Genomic DNA, 14,919 nt, shown 5'->3' on the forward strand with positions numbered 1-14,919 from the left:
TCTTTGAATAATCAGAACCAAATATATGAAAGCTGCCAAAATGTTGACCCTGCAATGCACCCAAATTATTTAATGAAAGGAAGATGGGACTTGTATCTGAGGTTAAATATCTGCAGTATTTATGTGGAAAATTGAGAGACTGATGCTGTATCAGTCAAATGGCATGTGATAAATGGTAATAAATACATAACACAGAAGTCCATGATCCTTGCTAAAGTAGGGAATGGTAATATGCCAGGATTTGGACTGGTCAAAAACATATTTTTTGTTGATTATAAGCTTTATTTTTTGGAGTATGAACCATTTCAAACTATTCGCTTTGATAGGAACGTCATGGCTTATCAGGTTGAGGTCCCACACCTTGCACAGGCCACTGAGTTAGTGGATGCTGAAAAGCTGGTTGATTTTACCTCTTATTACACAATCAGTAGCAAGAGCCAAACTTTTGTTCAGGTAAAATACTGTCTTGGGGAGGTAATAGAACAACAGTTCAAATGACTGTGTTCCCCAGATATGGAAAAAAAACAACTTTAAAGCTTTTAAAGCAATCTTGTAATTTGACCTTGCAAGGTCAAATTAAGGACTAAGGTCCTGATTCAGGATATTTCAGCAGAAGATAAAAATATCAGCTGTTTGGATTCCAGATGCATTTGTGCTGTGCATTCAGTTAAATCTTTGTATAATACTGGCTGTGTTTCTTTGATGTTATGTCTGTCAGATCAAATGTATTAAGAATCCATTTAGCAGTACAAATTTATCACTATAGAGTTCCTGCTTGTGTTCATAACCTCATGGTCTTAACCAGACTTTCCAAATAAGATGTTAACAAAGTACTCACTCACTTTAACTTTCTGAAAGATGGGACAGGCTGAACAGAAAGTCTGTTCTTAAAGCAATAGTTTGACTTTGTTAAGTACTGTCTTTTCTCTGTACTGTATTTTTTTCTATTAAATGACATCATTGCTGTGCCTCTGTTCTACTGTATTCTAGGGCCTAAGCTAAACATTGTAGTGGATTTTTGGTAGTAGTATTGCATAGTATTGCATAATCTACTCAGGAGTACTGGTTATGCAAAATGGCCCCTTTTAGAATGTTATATTGAATACAGTTTAATATCATTTATAAAATATAAATCTGGTTACAGTAGAGCTGTTATTGTTCCTATTCTCTACACAGTTTGACAAATTTTCTATTATTATACATAATATTTGATAACTTATAATATGTTTTGTGTGCACATAACTTAATCTGCAAAGTAACTACAGTTGTCATGGAACAATAATGTAATACAATAATTTAATGGCAAGAACCAATCAAGACTGTCTTATCTGACTCATCGCTGATTGGTTAGTAAGAGGCCACTGAGCCCTGCCATCAACTATGATTATAAAATGTCACATTTACGTCCACTTCGAACCCGATGTGGCTGGGTAGCTCTGCCCTAAGAGCACTTGAGTGCAGAAAATGCCACAAGAAATAACAGAGCTGGTTTTCATTGGGCTCCTTTTAGCATTTGGAGCAGCGGAGGAAGAAGCTCCTTTCTGTCAGATTCTGGGGAATCCAGAGTTCCCTCTGCTGTCTAAAGAGGGAGATGTCATGATCGGTGGAGCCTTTTCCATCCACAGCAAAATCACGCAACCTCCACTTTCCTCTACAGAGAAACCAACACGTCTCACATGTTCCAGGTAATTTGAGCTTTGAATAATAACACTTCTTGATGAGGTCTGTGAAAGTGAATACAAGTTTGTATTTTGCTCTCTTTGTCTCAGTGTCAATCTCAGGGAGTTTCGATTTGCCCAGACCATGATCTTTACAATTGAGGAAATAAACAAAAGCGAATTTCCTCTTCCCAATGTTTCGATTGGATACCGTATTTATGACAACTGTGGCTCAACATTGTCCTCAATACGTGCAGTAATGGCCTTAATGAATGGTGATGAGTGGACTGTGGGAAAGAGCTGCTCTGGTCAATCAGCTGTTCATGCTATTATTGGGGAGTCAGAATCCTCATCAACCATTGTGCTGACACGCACTACAGGACCATTCAAAATACCAGTGGTAAGAGCAATATCAATGTGTGTATATGTGTATGTTACATCCAAACTGTCCTTGTTATTTGTCTGTATTATTTGTGTATTCTCAGATAAGTCATTCAGCTACTTGTGAGTGTCTGAGCAACAGGAAAGAGTATCCCTCTTTCTTTCGAACCATTGCCAGCGACCTCTACCAAAGCCGAGCCCTTGCACAGCTGGTCAAGCACTTTGGCTGGACCTGGGTCGGGGCAGTCAACAGCGACAGTGACTATGGCAACAACGGCATGGCCATCTTTCTTGCTGCAGCCCAGGAAGAAGGAGTGTGTGTGGAGTATACAGAGAAGTTTCACAGGGCAGACCCAGAAAAACTCATGAAAGTCGTTGAAGTGATCCAGAAGAGCACTGCCCGGGTCATTGTTGGTTTTCTGGCCCATGTAGAGATGAACAACCTTCTAGAGCAGTTGAGTCTGCGCAACATCACAGGCCTGCAGTTTATTGGTGTGGAGGCCTGGATCACTGCTGACAGCCTTGTGACTCCCACCAGCTTTAGTGTGCTGGGAGGTTCGCTGGGTTTTGCTGTGCAGAAGGCAGATATCAGTGGCATGGATGACTTTTTAATCAAAGATTTCTGGGAGACAGAATTTAAGTGCACAGAGGCAAACAAGGACACTATGACAGAAACAGCACAATGCAAAGAAAACCAGGATCTAATTGACTTTAAAGATTATTACGATGATGTGGCAGAGCTGAGATACTCCAGTAACATCTACAAAGCCATCTATGCTGTGGCCCATTCTCTGCACAGCATCTTAAAGTGCTCCAAGGGTTGTGATAAGACTGTAAAGGTTACTCCCCAGAAGGTAAAAAAGAACTGATGGGAACACTTTCTATTAGGGTCATATCTATAATACATATATACAGTATATAATATACAGCAGTAGCTCAGTCCATAGGGGCTTGGCTTGGGAACCGGACGGTCACCAATTGAAGTCCAAATATGGAGCGTTGACTGGTAGCTGGAGAGGTGCCAGTTCACCTCCTGGGCACTGCTGAGGTGCCCTTGAGCAAGGCACTGAACCCCCAACCACTTGGGGCGCCTGTCATGGGCAGCACACTTACTCTGACATCTCTCCATTTAATGCATGTATAGGTTCTGCATGTGTGTGTATTTCAGGCCTGTGTATATGTGACAGCGGGGTGAAAAGATTGAATTTTGGTTTAATAAACTATATAAAATTAAAATTAAATATGCCCTGATAAAACTATCAATGTTTATAATCATGCATGGCAACTTATAACAAGGATTATTAAGTATCACAAGTGGTGGACATAATGTATTATAAGTTAAGCATTTATAGGGTTTGATACCTCCATATGAAAGTGACCCTTATAAATATATTATAATGTCTTATAATTGTGCGGATAATGAATTAAAGGCATGGCCTTCATAGACAGTGTCACCAAACTGATTACTAAGTTGTTTGTTTGTTTGTTTGGTTGTTTCTTAGCTGTGTTCATTTATAAATTAACATGTCGTCTTACTGCTTCTTAGGTAGTGGAGTCTTTGAAGCAGGTAAATTTTACCATTAAGAACGGGGACCAGGTGTGGTTTGACAGCACCGGAGCAGCTGTGGCTCGGTATGAGGTGGTGAACTGGCAGCGTGGATCAGATGACTCAATCCAGTTTAAACCCGTCGGCTATTATGATGCCTCCCTACCTCCTGGACAGAAGTTTGTACTCAAGACTGAAGCCATAATGTGGCCTGGAGGGAAGACAGAGGCAAATATCATAATTGATAATTATATTGACATTTATATGATGCAAAAGTTTTTGACAATATTTCATCATGAATGGTTTGAAATAGATAAATAAATAAAACTTAATATCTGTCTTTTTTCTTTTGATTTAAAGGTGCCTGTGTCAGTGTGCAGTGACAGATGTCCTCCAGGAACTTATAAAGTCCATCAGAAAGGAAAGCCAGTCTGCTGCTATGACTGTTTACCATGTGCAGAGGGAGAAATCAGCAATAGTACAGGTATATGTGCAACAGACCTGACCTTGTTTGCTTGCCACACTCTGTGTATCATGTTCAAGTTTGCTATAGTTCGGTCTCTTATTAGCGTCTTAAGGATGTAACTGAATGAATCACAATAAAAGTGACAATATTTCTATTACAGATTCTAATGACTGCAAAAAGTGTCCTGAAGAGTATTGGTCCAATCAAAACAGAGATGCATGTATACTGAAAAATGTCGAGTTCCTCTTCTTCACTGAGGTTATGGGCATAATACTTGTATTTTTCACTTTGTTTGGTGTGCTCCTTACTTTAACTGTGGCTGCTCTATTCTTGATCAATAAGGATACTCCGTTGGTGAAGGCCAACAACTCTGAGTTGAGCTTCCTGCTGCTCTTCTCCTTGACTCTGTGTTTCCTGTGTTCTCTGACCTTCATCGGCCGGCCCTCTGAGTGGTCCTGCATGCTGCGACACACAGCATTTGGCATCACCTTTGTTCTCTGTATCTCATGTGTTCTGGGGAAAACTATAGTGGTGTTAATGGCCTTCAGGGCAACACTTCCTGGTAGTAATGTGATGAAATGGTTTGGGCCTGCACAGCAGAGGCTTAGTGTTTTGGGCTTCACTTCAATTCAGATTTTAATTTGCATACTTTGGCTGACCATCAACCCTCCCTTTCCCTTCAAAAATATGAACCACTATAAAGAAAAGATTATTCTTGAGTGTGCTCTGGGATCACCTGTTGGGTTTTGGGCTGTATTGGGATACATAGGACTCTTAGCTGTGTTATGTTTTGTACTTGCCTTTTTGGCCAGAAAGTTACCTGATAATTTCAATGAAGCTAAATTCATCACTTTCAGCATGCTGATATTCTGTGCAGTCTGGATCACCTTTATCCCAGCATATGCCAGCTCTCCTGGGAAGTTCACTGTAGCTGTAGAGATATTTGCCATTTTAGTCTCCAGTTATGGCCTTCTTCTCTGTATATTTGCTCCAAAGTGTTTTATTATTGTTCTCAAACCTGAACTAAATACAAAGAAATATCTAATGGGAAAAACAGGATCTGATTAAATCTAGATATACAACAAAACCAAAGACTATCATTTCCTTTAATTATTTCATAGATAGATAGATAGACAGATAGATAGATAGATAGATAAGCAGTTGAACTTGTATGTAGTGAATTCTACATTTCCAGTACAGCTATCCAGACAGTTTAAAAGCACTTATGTAAAAAATATGTATTTCATTAAAAAAAAAAACTATTCATTATCTTCTGTCTCTTCATTTGAATTGGCACAGTGAGGGCCTGCACAGTGGAGACTCATTGTGCATGACTTTGCCTTGAACACTGATGTCACACAACCATTATATGCACATATGGGCCTATTACAAAAGCATGTCGGTGAAAGGGCTTTGTCATTACAAAAATACTTTACAGGAACCTGAACTTGACACTAAGCTCTCCCACACAGACTGTTCTGTCTTTAGCTCCCCCAGATAAAATAGTATAATACCAATAACTGAGAACTAATGAAATACAAGGATCTTAACTTTAGTTTATTCAGGAAGGTTCTCTGCAAGCCAGGTTTTCTTTTTCTGGAATGCCCTGTTCACACTTAACCAGCTACAAACATTCACACCTTGCATCTTGCCAATGCACAGATCCACAGTGGCAAGTTTGAAGGGCATATCAGTGCTCTGTGGATTGAACCAGCAATCAGAGGTCAAAGGTCAAAAGCAAGCATAAGATATATTATAAAACTTAGCATATTTTCAGGGTTTCATTTCAACATAGTTGGGCAAGCATTAAGGCTGTAATGTTAGATGTTAGACACATGCCAGGAAAGAAAGAATAATAAAAAATATCAACAAAATAAATAAATGAATAATAATAATAATAATAATAATAATAATAATAATAATAATAATAATGGTTGGATAGAGGGAAATGTTTAGTTGTTCTTACTGAAATCACAGATGTATCCTCTGTACAGTGCTTAATAAGGATATTTCAGATCAAGTTTGACAGGCTGGGTTTTACTTGATATAGGTCACAGCAGTCTAAGCTGTATTTTAGGAAGCCTCAGGAGTACTTAATTAGATTCAGGGGTCCGTTTCACAAAGCAGGTTCAACAAACTCTGAGTCTAATCCTGAACTCTGAGTTGATCTACTCTGAGATAGGAAACTCTGAGTTTCCGGTTCCAGAACAGCTGATTTGAATCAGTTTAATCAACTCGGAGTAGTTTCACCTGGAGTTAAGCGCGTGCACCACAGCTATAAAAAGTTTCGACAAGTCACCATGGCAACGGGGAAGAAGAGGGCAGCGTTTTTCACCCCATTAGAATTAGAAATCTTAATGCGCTCATACGGCGAGTTTGCACACGTTTTCAAAAAGAAGTGCAACACCGCTGCAGCTGCAAAAGAGAGGGAGACGGCGTGGGGGAACATTGCTGCTCGGGTCAGTGCGTAAGTTTAAATGTAGTCCTTTGCAATCACAATAATATTACAGGGGAAAACTGCTTGAATGGTAGCCTATTAATTTATTTTATTTAGGTGCAATCCTGCGAGGGAGAAGCACACTTGGCAGCAGTTTAGGATGAAATATAAAAACATTGTTCAAACAGGTAAGACTTCGGCATAATCTCATGGGGGTACTTCATTTTGATCATATTTTACATTGTAAAGTAAATATTAAGTGGCTGTTTGACTGTGCAGTTGTTTTATCCCCAACATAATGCTGTTTTCACACACATTAATATCTTCTCATCTATATCATGTTCTGTTAAATAATTAAGCCTATTTAAACTAACACAGACTTCTAGTCAGCCAACAGAAAGAAGGCAGATGCCCGTAAAACGAGCACACTTTTCTGACTGCCCTGCATACAGTTGCCTTACTCAAGTGCTCAGCATCTCCGACATTGTGCAAAAAACTTCCATTTGCAAAGGAACGCAGCGCAGCACACAATATCTGCTGGGATGTGAGAGCATGACTACGACTGGTAATGTTGCAAATGTAAGGACGGATTAGGTTGTGTATGTAGATGATGGACTGTGACGTGAAACGGTACCTCTCAAAAAGATAATTGTGTGGAAATGCTAGAACATCTATGCATGGTCTGATAACTATCTCCCGACGAATATTTAATTCTCTGCGCAGTAATGCTGCACCTTCATCCACGGGATCGTTATCAAAAGGACATGCCAGGTTAGTGAAAAAAGTCGCCACCTACTGTGCCTAATGGACTTCTAATATACTGACTCTGATTTTTTAAAATGACAGACGGCAGACCTAGGCTACGCCAAAACTCGCCTGCTGACTGAATGAATGAGGAAATCAAATGGAGTGTGTGGCTCTGAAAGAGGGCGGAGACAGAGAGAAACTCGAGGTTCATTGAGAAAAACCTGGTCCCGACCAGGTTAGGTTCATAGAGTCTGTTAGTACGGTAACTGACCGAGAGCTTAAGTTACCTCTCTCTCTGAAACAGGCTAGCGTTACCCCTCTTTCTCTGGTTTGAGTTACCTCCCTTTTTGAAACGGAATACTCAGAGTTTCCCTTTTCCCCAGGTGTACTTAGAATCTGTTGTGCCTTTAGATGTTGATATACAGCACATGTACTGTGTACTGCGCATACATATGCAACTCTATCAAATAACAAGAATGACAGTGTTAAACCAGTGGTTCCCAACTGGTGGGTCGCTGTCCAAAGCTTGTCGTGGGTCCATTCTGAATGGACAACAAATGACTCTCAAACTTGTCAAGTTTCTAGAAAACACACTTTTTTCGAAGTACAGTAAGTTTCTGGCACAGAGCTGTCATTTTTAAATGCTGTTTTCTGCTGTAGATTGAGTGACTAACGGACAACTACAGTACTTGACCGAGACAGCAAACTAGCTTGATGATGTGGCCAAACAAAAGTATGGCACTGAACGTATTTAACTCTGTGGACCTTGAACTAATGACTAAGAAGAAATCTGGACCCCGTGGCTGAGCAAGTTAGGAACCACTGTGTTAGACAACTCTGCTAAGCTCCAGATTAGATTCAGTCCCAATGTCTTCAATGCTTTCTCTTCATACAAGATTTGCAGAACTATGATAAGATAAAGGAAACACTGTGGTTATAAAAGTGAATTATGGTTAAATTACAGTTAGGGTTAAGGAACTAAAACACTTGGTTAAGTTTGGAAACCACTGGGGATGAGGATGATAAAAATGTGAACTCTGTTCCTGTAAAGAGGACCCAAACTCCAGTAACTATAAAGGTATTCAAAAAAATATAAGTAATAATTATTCTTACTTGTGAGGATCCAAGGATTTTTCTCCTGACTAACTTAGTCAATCCATGTGAAATTTGGCACAGTGGTAGAGGGTCATGGGAGGATGCGAATGAAGCAATATTACATCAATTAGCAGAAGGGGGCGCTATAGCAACTGATTGAAATTGCAAACTTTGACAAAAGTTTGACCGATCTGCATGAAACTCGGTGAGCATAATCTAGGGACCAATATCTTTCTAATTTTTGGTATGACTAAGTCATGGTATGGTATGCTGTACATAATCACGGAAACTGTCAGTCAGTCATTCTGTCACTCAGTCATTCTGTCTGTCCCACGTTTTTCTACTCATTGATGTGGTCAGTTTATGTGAAACTGCACATAGGCATTGAGGATTGGCATAGGTAGAAGGTGACAAAGCTACCAATGGGTATGGACTAGTTAGACTATATAAATGAAATTGAACAATTATTTTATAGTGTTTCTCAGGATCTTTTTCTGATTATTGAGATTGATTTCCAGCTTTCCCTTTTCTATTTTCCCCTTTTCCTTAACGTAGATTTGATTTAATTGCTGCAAATAAAAATCACTCCAGCTTCTATCAAAACTTTGTGTTATCCTCAGTTTGCAACTAAAGTATGTTTAAATGCTGTTTATTTCCCCTTATTGCATCTACATAAAATTTTATTCACAACTACAGTAATAATGACATGATGGACTTGAAAACAGAATATATCATCTCAAATGTAGAGCAAAGCGATATGACATCATCATTCAGTGATTCAATAAGAGGACCTCAAGCATCATCATCTGCTGAGGTATAAAGCCCTGCCTGTGAACGAAGATACAAGTTTTGATCGGCGATAGAAGGACTCATCACAGAGTACAGGTTTGTGTGTACGTGTTTGTGCCTGTTTGTACCAGATGTCTGACTGTGTCTATATAATGTTACTATTTGTGCTTTTTGTGGGAGTCTCTGGAGCAGAGAAAGACACTGTGCTCTGCGAGATGCTGGGGAGCCCAGAGTTTCCTCTGTTATCTAGAGAAGGAGATATCATTATTGGTGGAGCTTTCTCTATCCATAGCCAAATATCAAATCCTCCCGTCTCCTTCAGAGATACTCCAGAACCTCTCATATGTTCCAGGTACTTTCTCATTTGTTGGTTTCATAATGACAGAAAAGCAATATGAAATCGGAAAACTGTGAGTGAAAAGTGTTCTTATTCCTTTCAGGATCAATTTCAGAGAATTTCGATTTGCTCAAACAATGATTTTTGCCATCCAGGAGATCAACAATAGCAGCTCTCTGTTGCCTAATATTTCAGTTGGTTATAAGATATTTGATAGCTGTGGTTCAACACTGCCTTCAACACGTGCAGTGATGGGTCTGATGAACGGGCAGGAAAGGACTTTGGGAAAATCCTGCTCAAGACAGTCATCTGTTCATGCCATCATCGGAGCCTCTGAGTCCTCCTCAACCATTGTGATGCTACAAATATCAGGGATTTTCCAAATACCAGTGGTAAATATTTGTGAGCATATTTTGACTGATTTCCTTTATACAAAATATAATAATCTGGATCTGTACAATGGTCAACGCACTGTAAAGTGACCATGAACAAACACTGAATCTGCTAATATTATGGCTATGCTAAGATGATGTTTAGGGTTTTCTTGGTTTGGACAGATTCAGCAGATTGAGTCAAAGTCAGATGTTGAGCCAAACAACATTTTGGCTGTTTTGTACCCTAATACTCAAATGTTATACATGTTATTTGTTTCCCTCATTTTGTTTCCTTTTTTATTAGATCAGCCACTTTGCTACTTGTGCTTGTCTGAGTAACATAAAGGAGTACCCCTACTTTTTCAGAACCATCCCTAGTGACCACTATCAGAGCAGAGCACTGGCAAAACTGGTTAAGCATTTTGGCTGGACATGGGTTGGGGCAGTCAGAAGTGACAATGATTATGGTAACAATGGCATGGCAACATTTATCGCAGCTGCAAACCAGGAGGGGGTCTGTATTGAGTATTCAGAGGCCATCTCAAGAACTGACCCTAGTGAGCATGTTGCCAGGGTGGTAAGCGTGATCCAAAGTGGCAGTGCAAGGGTTCTAGTTGCCTTCCTTGCCCAGGGCGAGATGGACATCCTGCTTGAGGAAGCTCTGAGGCAGAATTTGACCGGGCTGCAGTGGGTGGGCAGTGAGTCCTGGATTACAGCAGGTCATTTGGCCACTAAGAGGTACTCGGGAATCCTGACAGGGTCTCTGGGCTTCACCATTAGAAAAACAAAGATCACAGGCCTTCAAGAGTTTCTTTGGCGGGTTAACCCAAGTCAGGACCCCCATAATGATCTGCTGAGAGAGTTCTGGGAAGCTACATTTGGGTGCAGTTTTCAATCCAGTCTGCCTGGTCAGATGCAGTGTTCTGGCTCTGAGAGACTACAGGACATCGACAATCCTTTCACAGATGTGTCAGAGCTAAGGATATCTAACAATGTGTATAAGGCTGTGTATGCTGTGGCACATAGCATGCATAGCATGTTAAAATGTGGGCAAAGGGGTGGAGTGTGGAATCAGTCTTGTATCTGGAAAGATGATTTAGAGCCAAAACAGGTAAAAGTTTGCCTTCATGAATTATGTAAACAATTTGAATAATAAGTCCCTTTTATTTAACTTATTCACCACTGTTTTCTGTTGGTAGGTTGTGAAACACCTCCAAGATGTGAATTTCACCCTTCAGTCAGGAGAAAGGGTGTATTTTGATGAAAATGGAGATCCTGCGGCAGCTTATGAGCTGGTGAACTGGCAGAGAAATCGAGCAGGAGATACTGTGTTTGTGACTGTAGGGAGCTATGATGCCTCACTACCAACAGGAAAGCAGTTTACCATGAACAGAATAAACATAACATGGGCTGCCGAATCCCAAAAGGTATCAAATGTGTTAAGTTTGAAATATTCATTGTTGAGATTGACTTATAAAGTAAAAACTGTTCCCTCAGCCATTTCCATCATTACAATGAGATCCATTCGGCATTGTTCAGGAAGTCATATAAAAGGTTTAAAAATTCAAATTTACATAATACATAATATACAGTATGTAGTCTATATTTTGCAGAACATGCTGAGTGCGAGGAGTTTTACTTCTGCAGATTGATGTGTATTTAAGAGACCCATAAAAGCTTCCAATGATGATTAAATAAACCAAATTGAATAAGTATTTGGATTACAGGAGCAATAAACTATGAGTTGTGTGTTGCTACAGAGGCCACAGTCTATCTGCAGTGAGCGCTGTCTGCCAGGTTTCCGTCAGGCTGTGATTAAAGGAAAACCCATCTGCTGTTTCTCATGCATCGCCTGTGCTGCTGGAGAGATCAGCAACTCCAGCAGTGAGTAGGCTTCTACATGTATTGTATTATGTAATATTTCAACAAAATCAATGAATTAATCAATGCTTTCCAATATTTCAACACTTTCCCCGTCAGAGTATTATTTTGAGTTGCCGGCCACCTCCAGCATTTTTGATCACATTCACCCATCTTTCAAGACCCACAGAATAATTTGTTCCATGAATATGTAAACAGTAGCTATATACATGAAACTAAAGAAGAGACCCTCTTTTTTTAAACACAAAAAACATTTGATTCTATCTTATTTCATTCCTTTTTTTATCAACACTTTAATTTGTGCATTTTCATAAAAAAAACTGCCGTGTTTTTGGAGACAGCAGCGCTGTTCTATTTCATAAGATGTGTAACAGCACCCCCTATCTTATAACAGTCAATCAATCAATCAATTTTATTTATAAAGCCCAATATCACAAATCACAATTTGCCTCACAGGGCTTTACAGCATACGACATCCCTCTGTCCTTATGACCCTCGCAGCAGATAAGGAAAAACTCCCCCAAAAAAAACCCTTTAACGGGGAAAAAAAATGGTAGAAACCTCAGGAAGAGCAACTGAGGAGGGATCCCTCTTCCAGGACGGACAGATGTGCAATAGATGTTGTACAGAACAGATCAGCATAATAAATTAACAGTAATCCGCATGACACAATGAGACAGAGAGAGAGAGAGAGAGAGAGAGAGAGAGAGAGAGAGAGATGCAGGTAATGACAGTAGCTTACAACAACATTAATGAAAGTAATAATATTATAGTTATAGTTCTGGCTACTGTGGTACAATATGTTGAAAGTATATATTAGTATCTGGCAGTATACATGTGTGACAATAGTCATATGTGTATAATAAGAGTAGAAGTATGACTAATGACTAATGATGGCAGCAGCAGCAGGAGGCATCTGGCAGGACCATGGCAGCAGCACAACCACACACGTCACGCTGTCCAGGCACCGCTGCGGTATGAGTTAATCTGAGAGACAGTGGAGCACAAAGGCTCCGGAGAAGAACCCGAGTTAGTGACATCCAGAATGGCCGAGTTAGCAAGATGCAGTAATAGAATACGAGAGCAAGAGAGAGAGAGCGCGAGAGAGAAGGTCAGCCTAACTAGGGGCTGGTACAGGGCAAGCCTGAGCCAGCCCTAACTATAAGCATTATCAAAGAGGAAAGTCTTAAATCTAGTCTTAAATGTGGAGACGGTGTCTGCCTCCCGGACCGTAACAGGAAGGAACAGTGAAAACAAGGATTGACGGAATATCTCGTCAGTGGCGGGGAAGCATTGGGTCATAAATGATGGAAAATCTCGTCAGTGGCAGGCAAAGAGTTAAATAAAGCCAGTTATTTTACATAATATGTGCGCTGTTCTCATAACTTGCAGCTTACAGCATTAAAACATTACAGTGTTTCGTGTTTTCCCTTCAGATTCTGCCGAGTGTTCACGTTGTCCACTGGAATACTGGTCGAATGAAGATCACAGCCAGTGTGTACCAAAGGTGATCGAGTTCCTATCTTATGGAGAAACCATGGGTGCCCTCCTCACTGCATTCTCAGTGTTTGGAGCAAGTTTAACACTGGTGGTGTCAGGTGTCTTTTTTCGGTTTCGTCACACACCTCTTGTCAGAGCCAGCAACTCTGAGCTGAGTTTCTTGCTGCTCTTTTCCTTGACTCTGTGTTTCCTGTGTTCTCTGACCTTCATCTGCCGGCCCTCTGAGTGGTCCTGCATGCTGCGACACACAGCTTTTGGCATCACATTTGCTCTGTGCATTTCTTGTATCTTAGCTAAAACCATAGCAGTGGTGATGGCCTTTAAGGCTAGAAGGCCAGCAAACACAGTTCCTCAGTGTTCTGTTCCGCTTCAGAGAACAAGTGTTTTCAGCTGTACCTTTCTGCAGGTGTTAGTTTGTGTGCTGTGGTTAACTCTTGCCCCGCCATTCCCTTACAAAAACACAGCTCTTGCCACTGAAAGGATTATTCTGGAGTGTGATTTAGGTTCACCTGTAGGATTCTGGGCTGTGCTGGGGTATATAGGACTCCTGGCTGTGCTTTGCTTTGTCCTTGCTTTCCTGGCTCGAAAGCTGCCTGATAATTTCAACGAAGCTAAGTTCATTACCTTCAGCATGCTGATATTCTGTGCAGTCTGGCTCACTTTTATCCCAGCATATGTCAGCTCTCCTGGGAAGTTCACTGTAGCTGTGGAGATATTTGCTATTCTGGCCTCTAGCTTTGGGTTGCTCTTTTGTATATTTGCTCCAAAATGTTATATTTTACTGTTGAAACCAGAGCAAAATACAAAAAAGGACATGATGGGGAGAAGCCAGTCAAAGTCACTATAAATTGAGCAATATGCAGAGTACTTGCATGTTCATGTGTAGTTATTTGCTAAATGGAATCAGTGCATCCAGTTATTGCCAAAGGGACTGGCCATAATTGCAAATATAATTTCAGTGAATGGCATTCCCTGAAGCTGCATTATATATTGAATCTCCTCAGGTGTATTAAAGGTCCAGGGTGTAGGATTTAGGGGCATCTCTTGGATTATATAATATTCATTACTATATTTTAATTTGTTTATAATTGCCTTAAGAATTGTTGTTTTTTTATTACCTTAGAAAGAGCCGTTGATATTAACCTACGGAGCAGGTCCTTTTCCACTAAGTTTTGCTATGTTATTCTACAGTAGCCCAGAGCGGACAAACCAGACACTAGCTCTAGATAAGGCCATTCACGTTTCCATGTCGGCCGTCGTAGTTCTCCTACATGTTTGGCACACAAGAAGAGTTTTAGTTCTGCAACCTCACCATTTGATGCCACTAATTCCTACACACTGGACCTTTATATCAAATGCCTTGAAATTACAAGTTAAGATAATACATTGCATTCTATTTACAATACACCACATTTAAAGGGAAACACACATGCATGCAAAAATCAACATCTGTCCATTTAATATATTGTTTGACTTTGGATATTTTCATCAGATTGATTTCTCTGTGACAAATTTGAAGCGCAAAATAACAGTAAGCTCTTTAGGTTTTAGCTTCTTTGGAGGAGTGGGATTGTTTTGCCTACTTTAGGTGGGAATATACGTTGGCCCAGTGTCAAAAGATGCCTTTTTTCATTATTTAGCTTTAAATTAAAGCAGAATATTCAATCCATAACAACAGCGCAGATATACCGAAGAACAAAGATTTGGG

General features: G+C 40.1%; 2 protein-coding genes across 2 annotated transcripts; both read left to right on the forward strand.

The window, feature by feature from the left end:
• Nucleotides 1-223: 223 nt before the first annotated feature.
• Nucleotides 224-5,119, forward strand: LOC117259197 (extracellular calcium-sensing receptor-like). The gene is made up of 7 exons (XM_033630449.2): nucleotides 224-293; nucleotides 1,523-1,685; nucleotides 1,770-2,058; nucleotides 2,144-2,893; nucleotides 3,586-3,813; nucleotides 3,946-4,069; nucleotides 4,212-5,119. The coding sequence occupies exons 1-7, from the start codon at nucleotides 224-226 to the stop codon at nucleotides 5,117-5,119; spliced, it is 2,532 nt and encodes an 843-aa protein (XP_033486340.2).
• Nucleotides 5,120-9,250: 4,131 nt separating this feature from the next.
• On the forward strand, nucleotides 9,251-14,058 carry LOC117260085 (extracellular calcium-sensing receptor). The gene is made up of 6 exons (XM_033631964.1): nucleotides 9,251-9,471; nucleotides 9,560-9,848; nucleotides 10,135-10,941; nucleotides 11,030-11,257; nucleotides 11,591-11,714; nucleotides 13,148-14,058. Exons 1-6 carry the CDS (start codon nucleotides 9,251-9,253, stop codon nucleotides 14,056-14,058), a joined length of 2,580 nt encoding a protein of 859 aa, XP_033487855.1.
• The last annotated feature ends 861 nt before the right edge of the window (nucleotides 14,059-14,919 follow it).

This window comes from Epinephelus lanceolatus, chromosome 4 (genome assembly GCF_041903045.1).
Source record: "Epinephelus lanceolatus isolate andai-2023 chromosome 4, ASM4190304v1, whole genome shotgun sequence".
In the NCBI taxonomy this organism is placed as follows: domain Eukaryota; kingdom Metazoa; phylum Chordata; class Actinopteri; order Perciformes; family Serranidae; genus Epinephelus; species Epinephelus lanceolatus.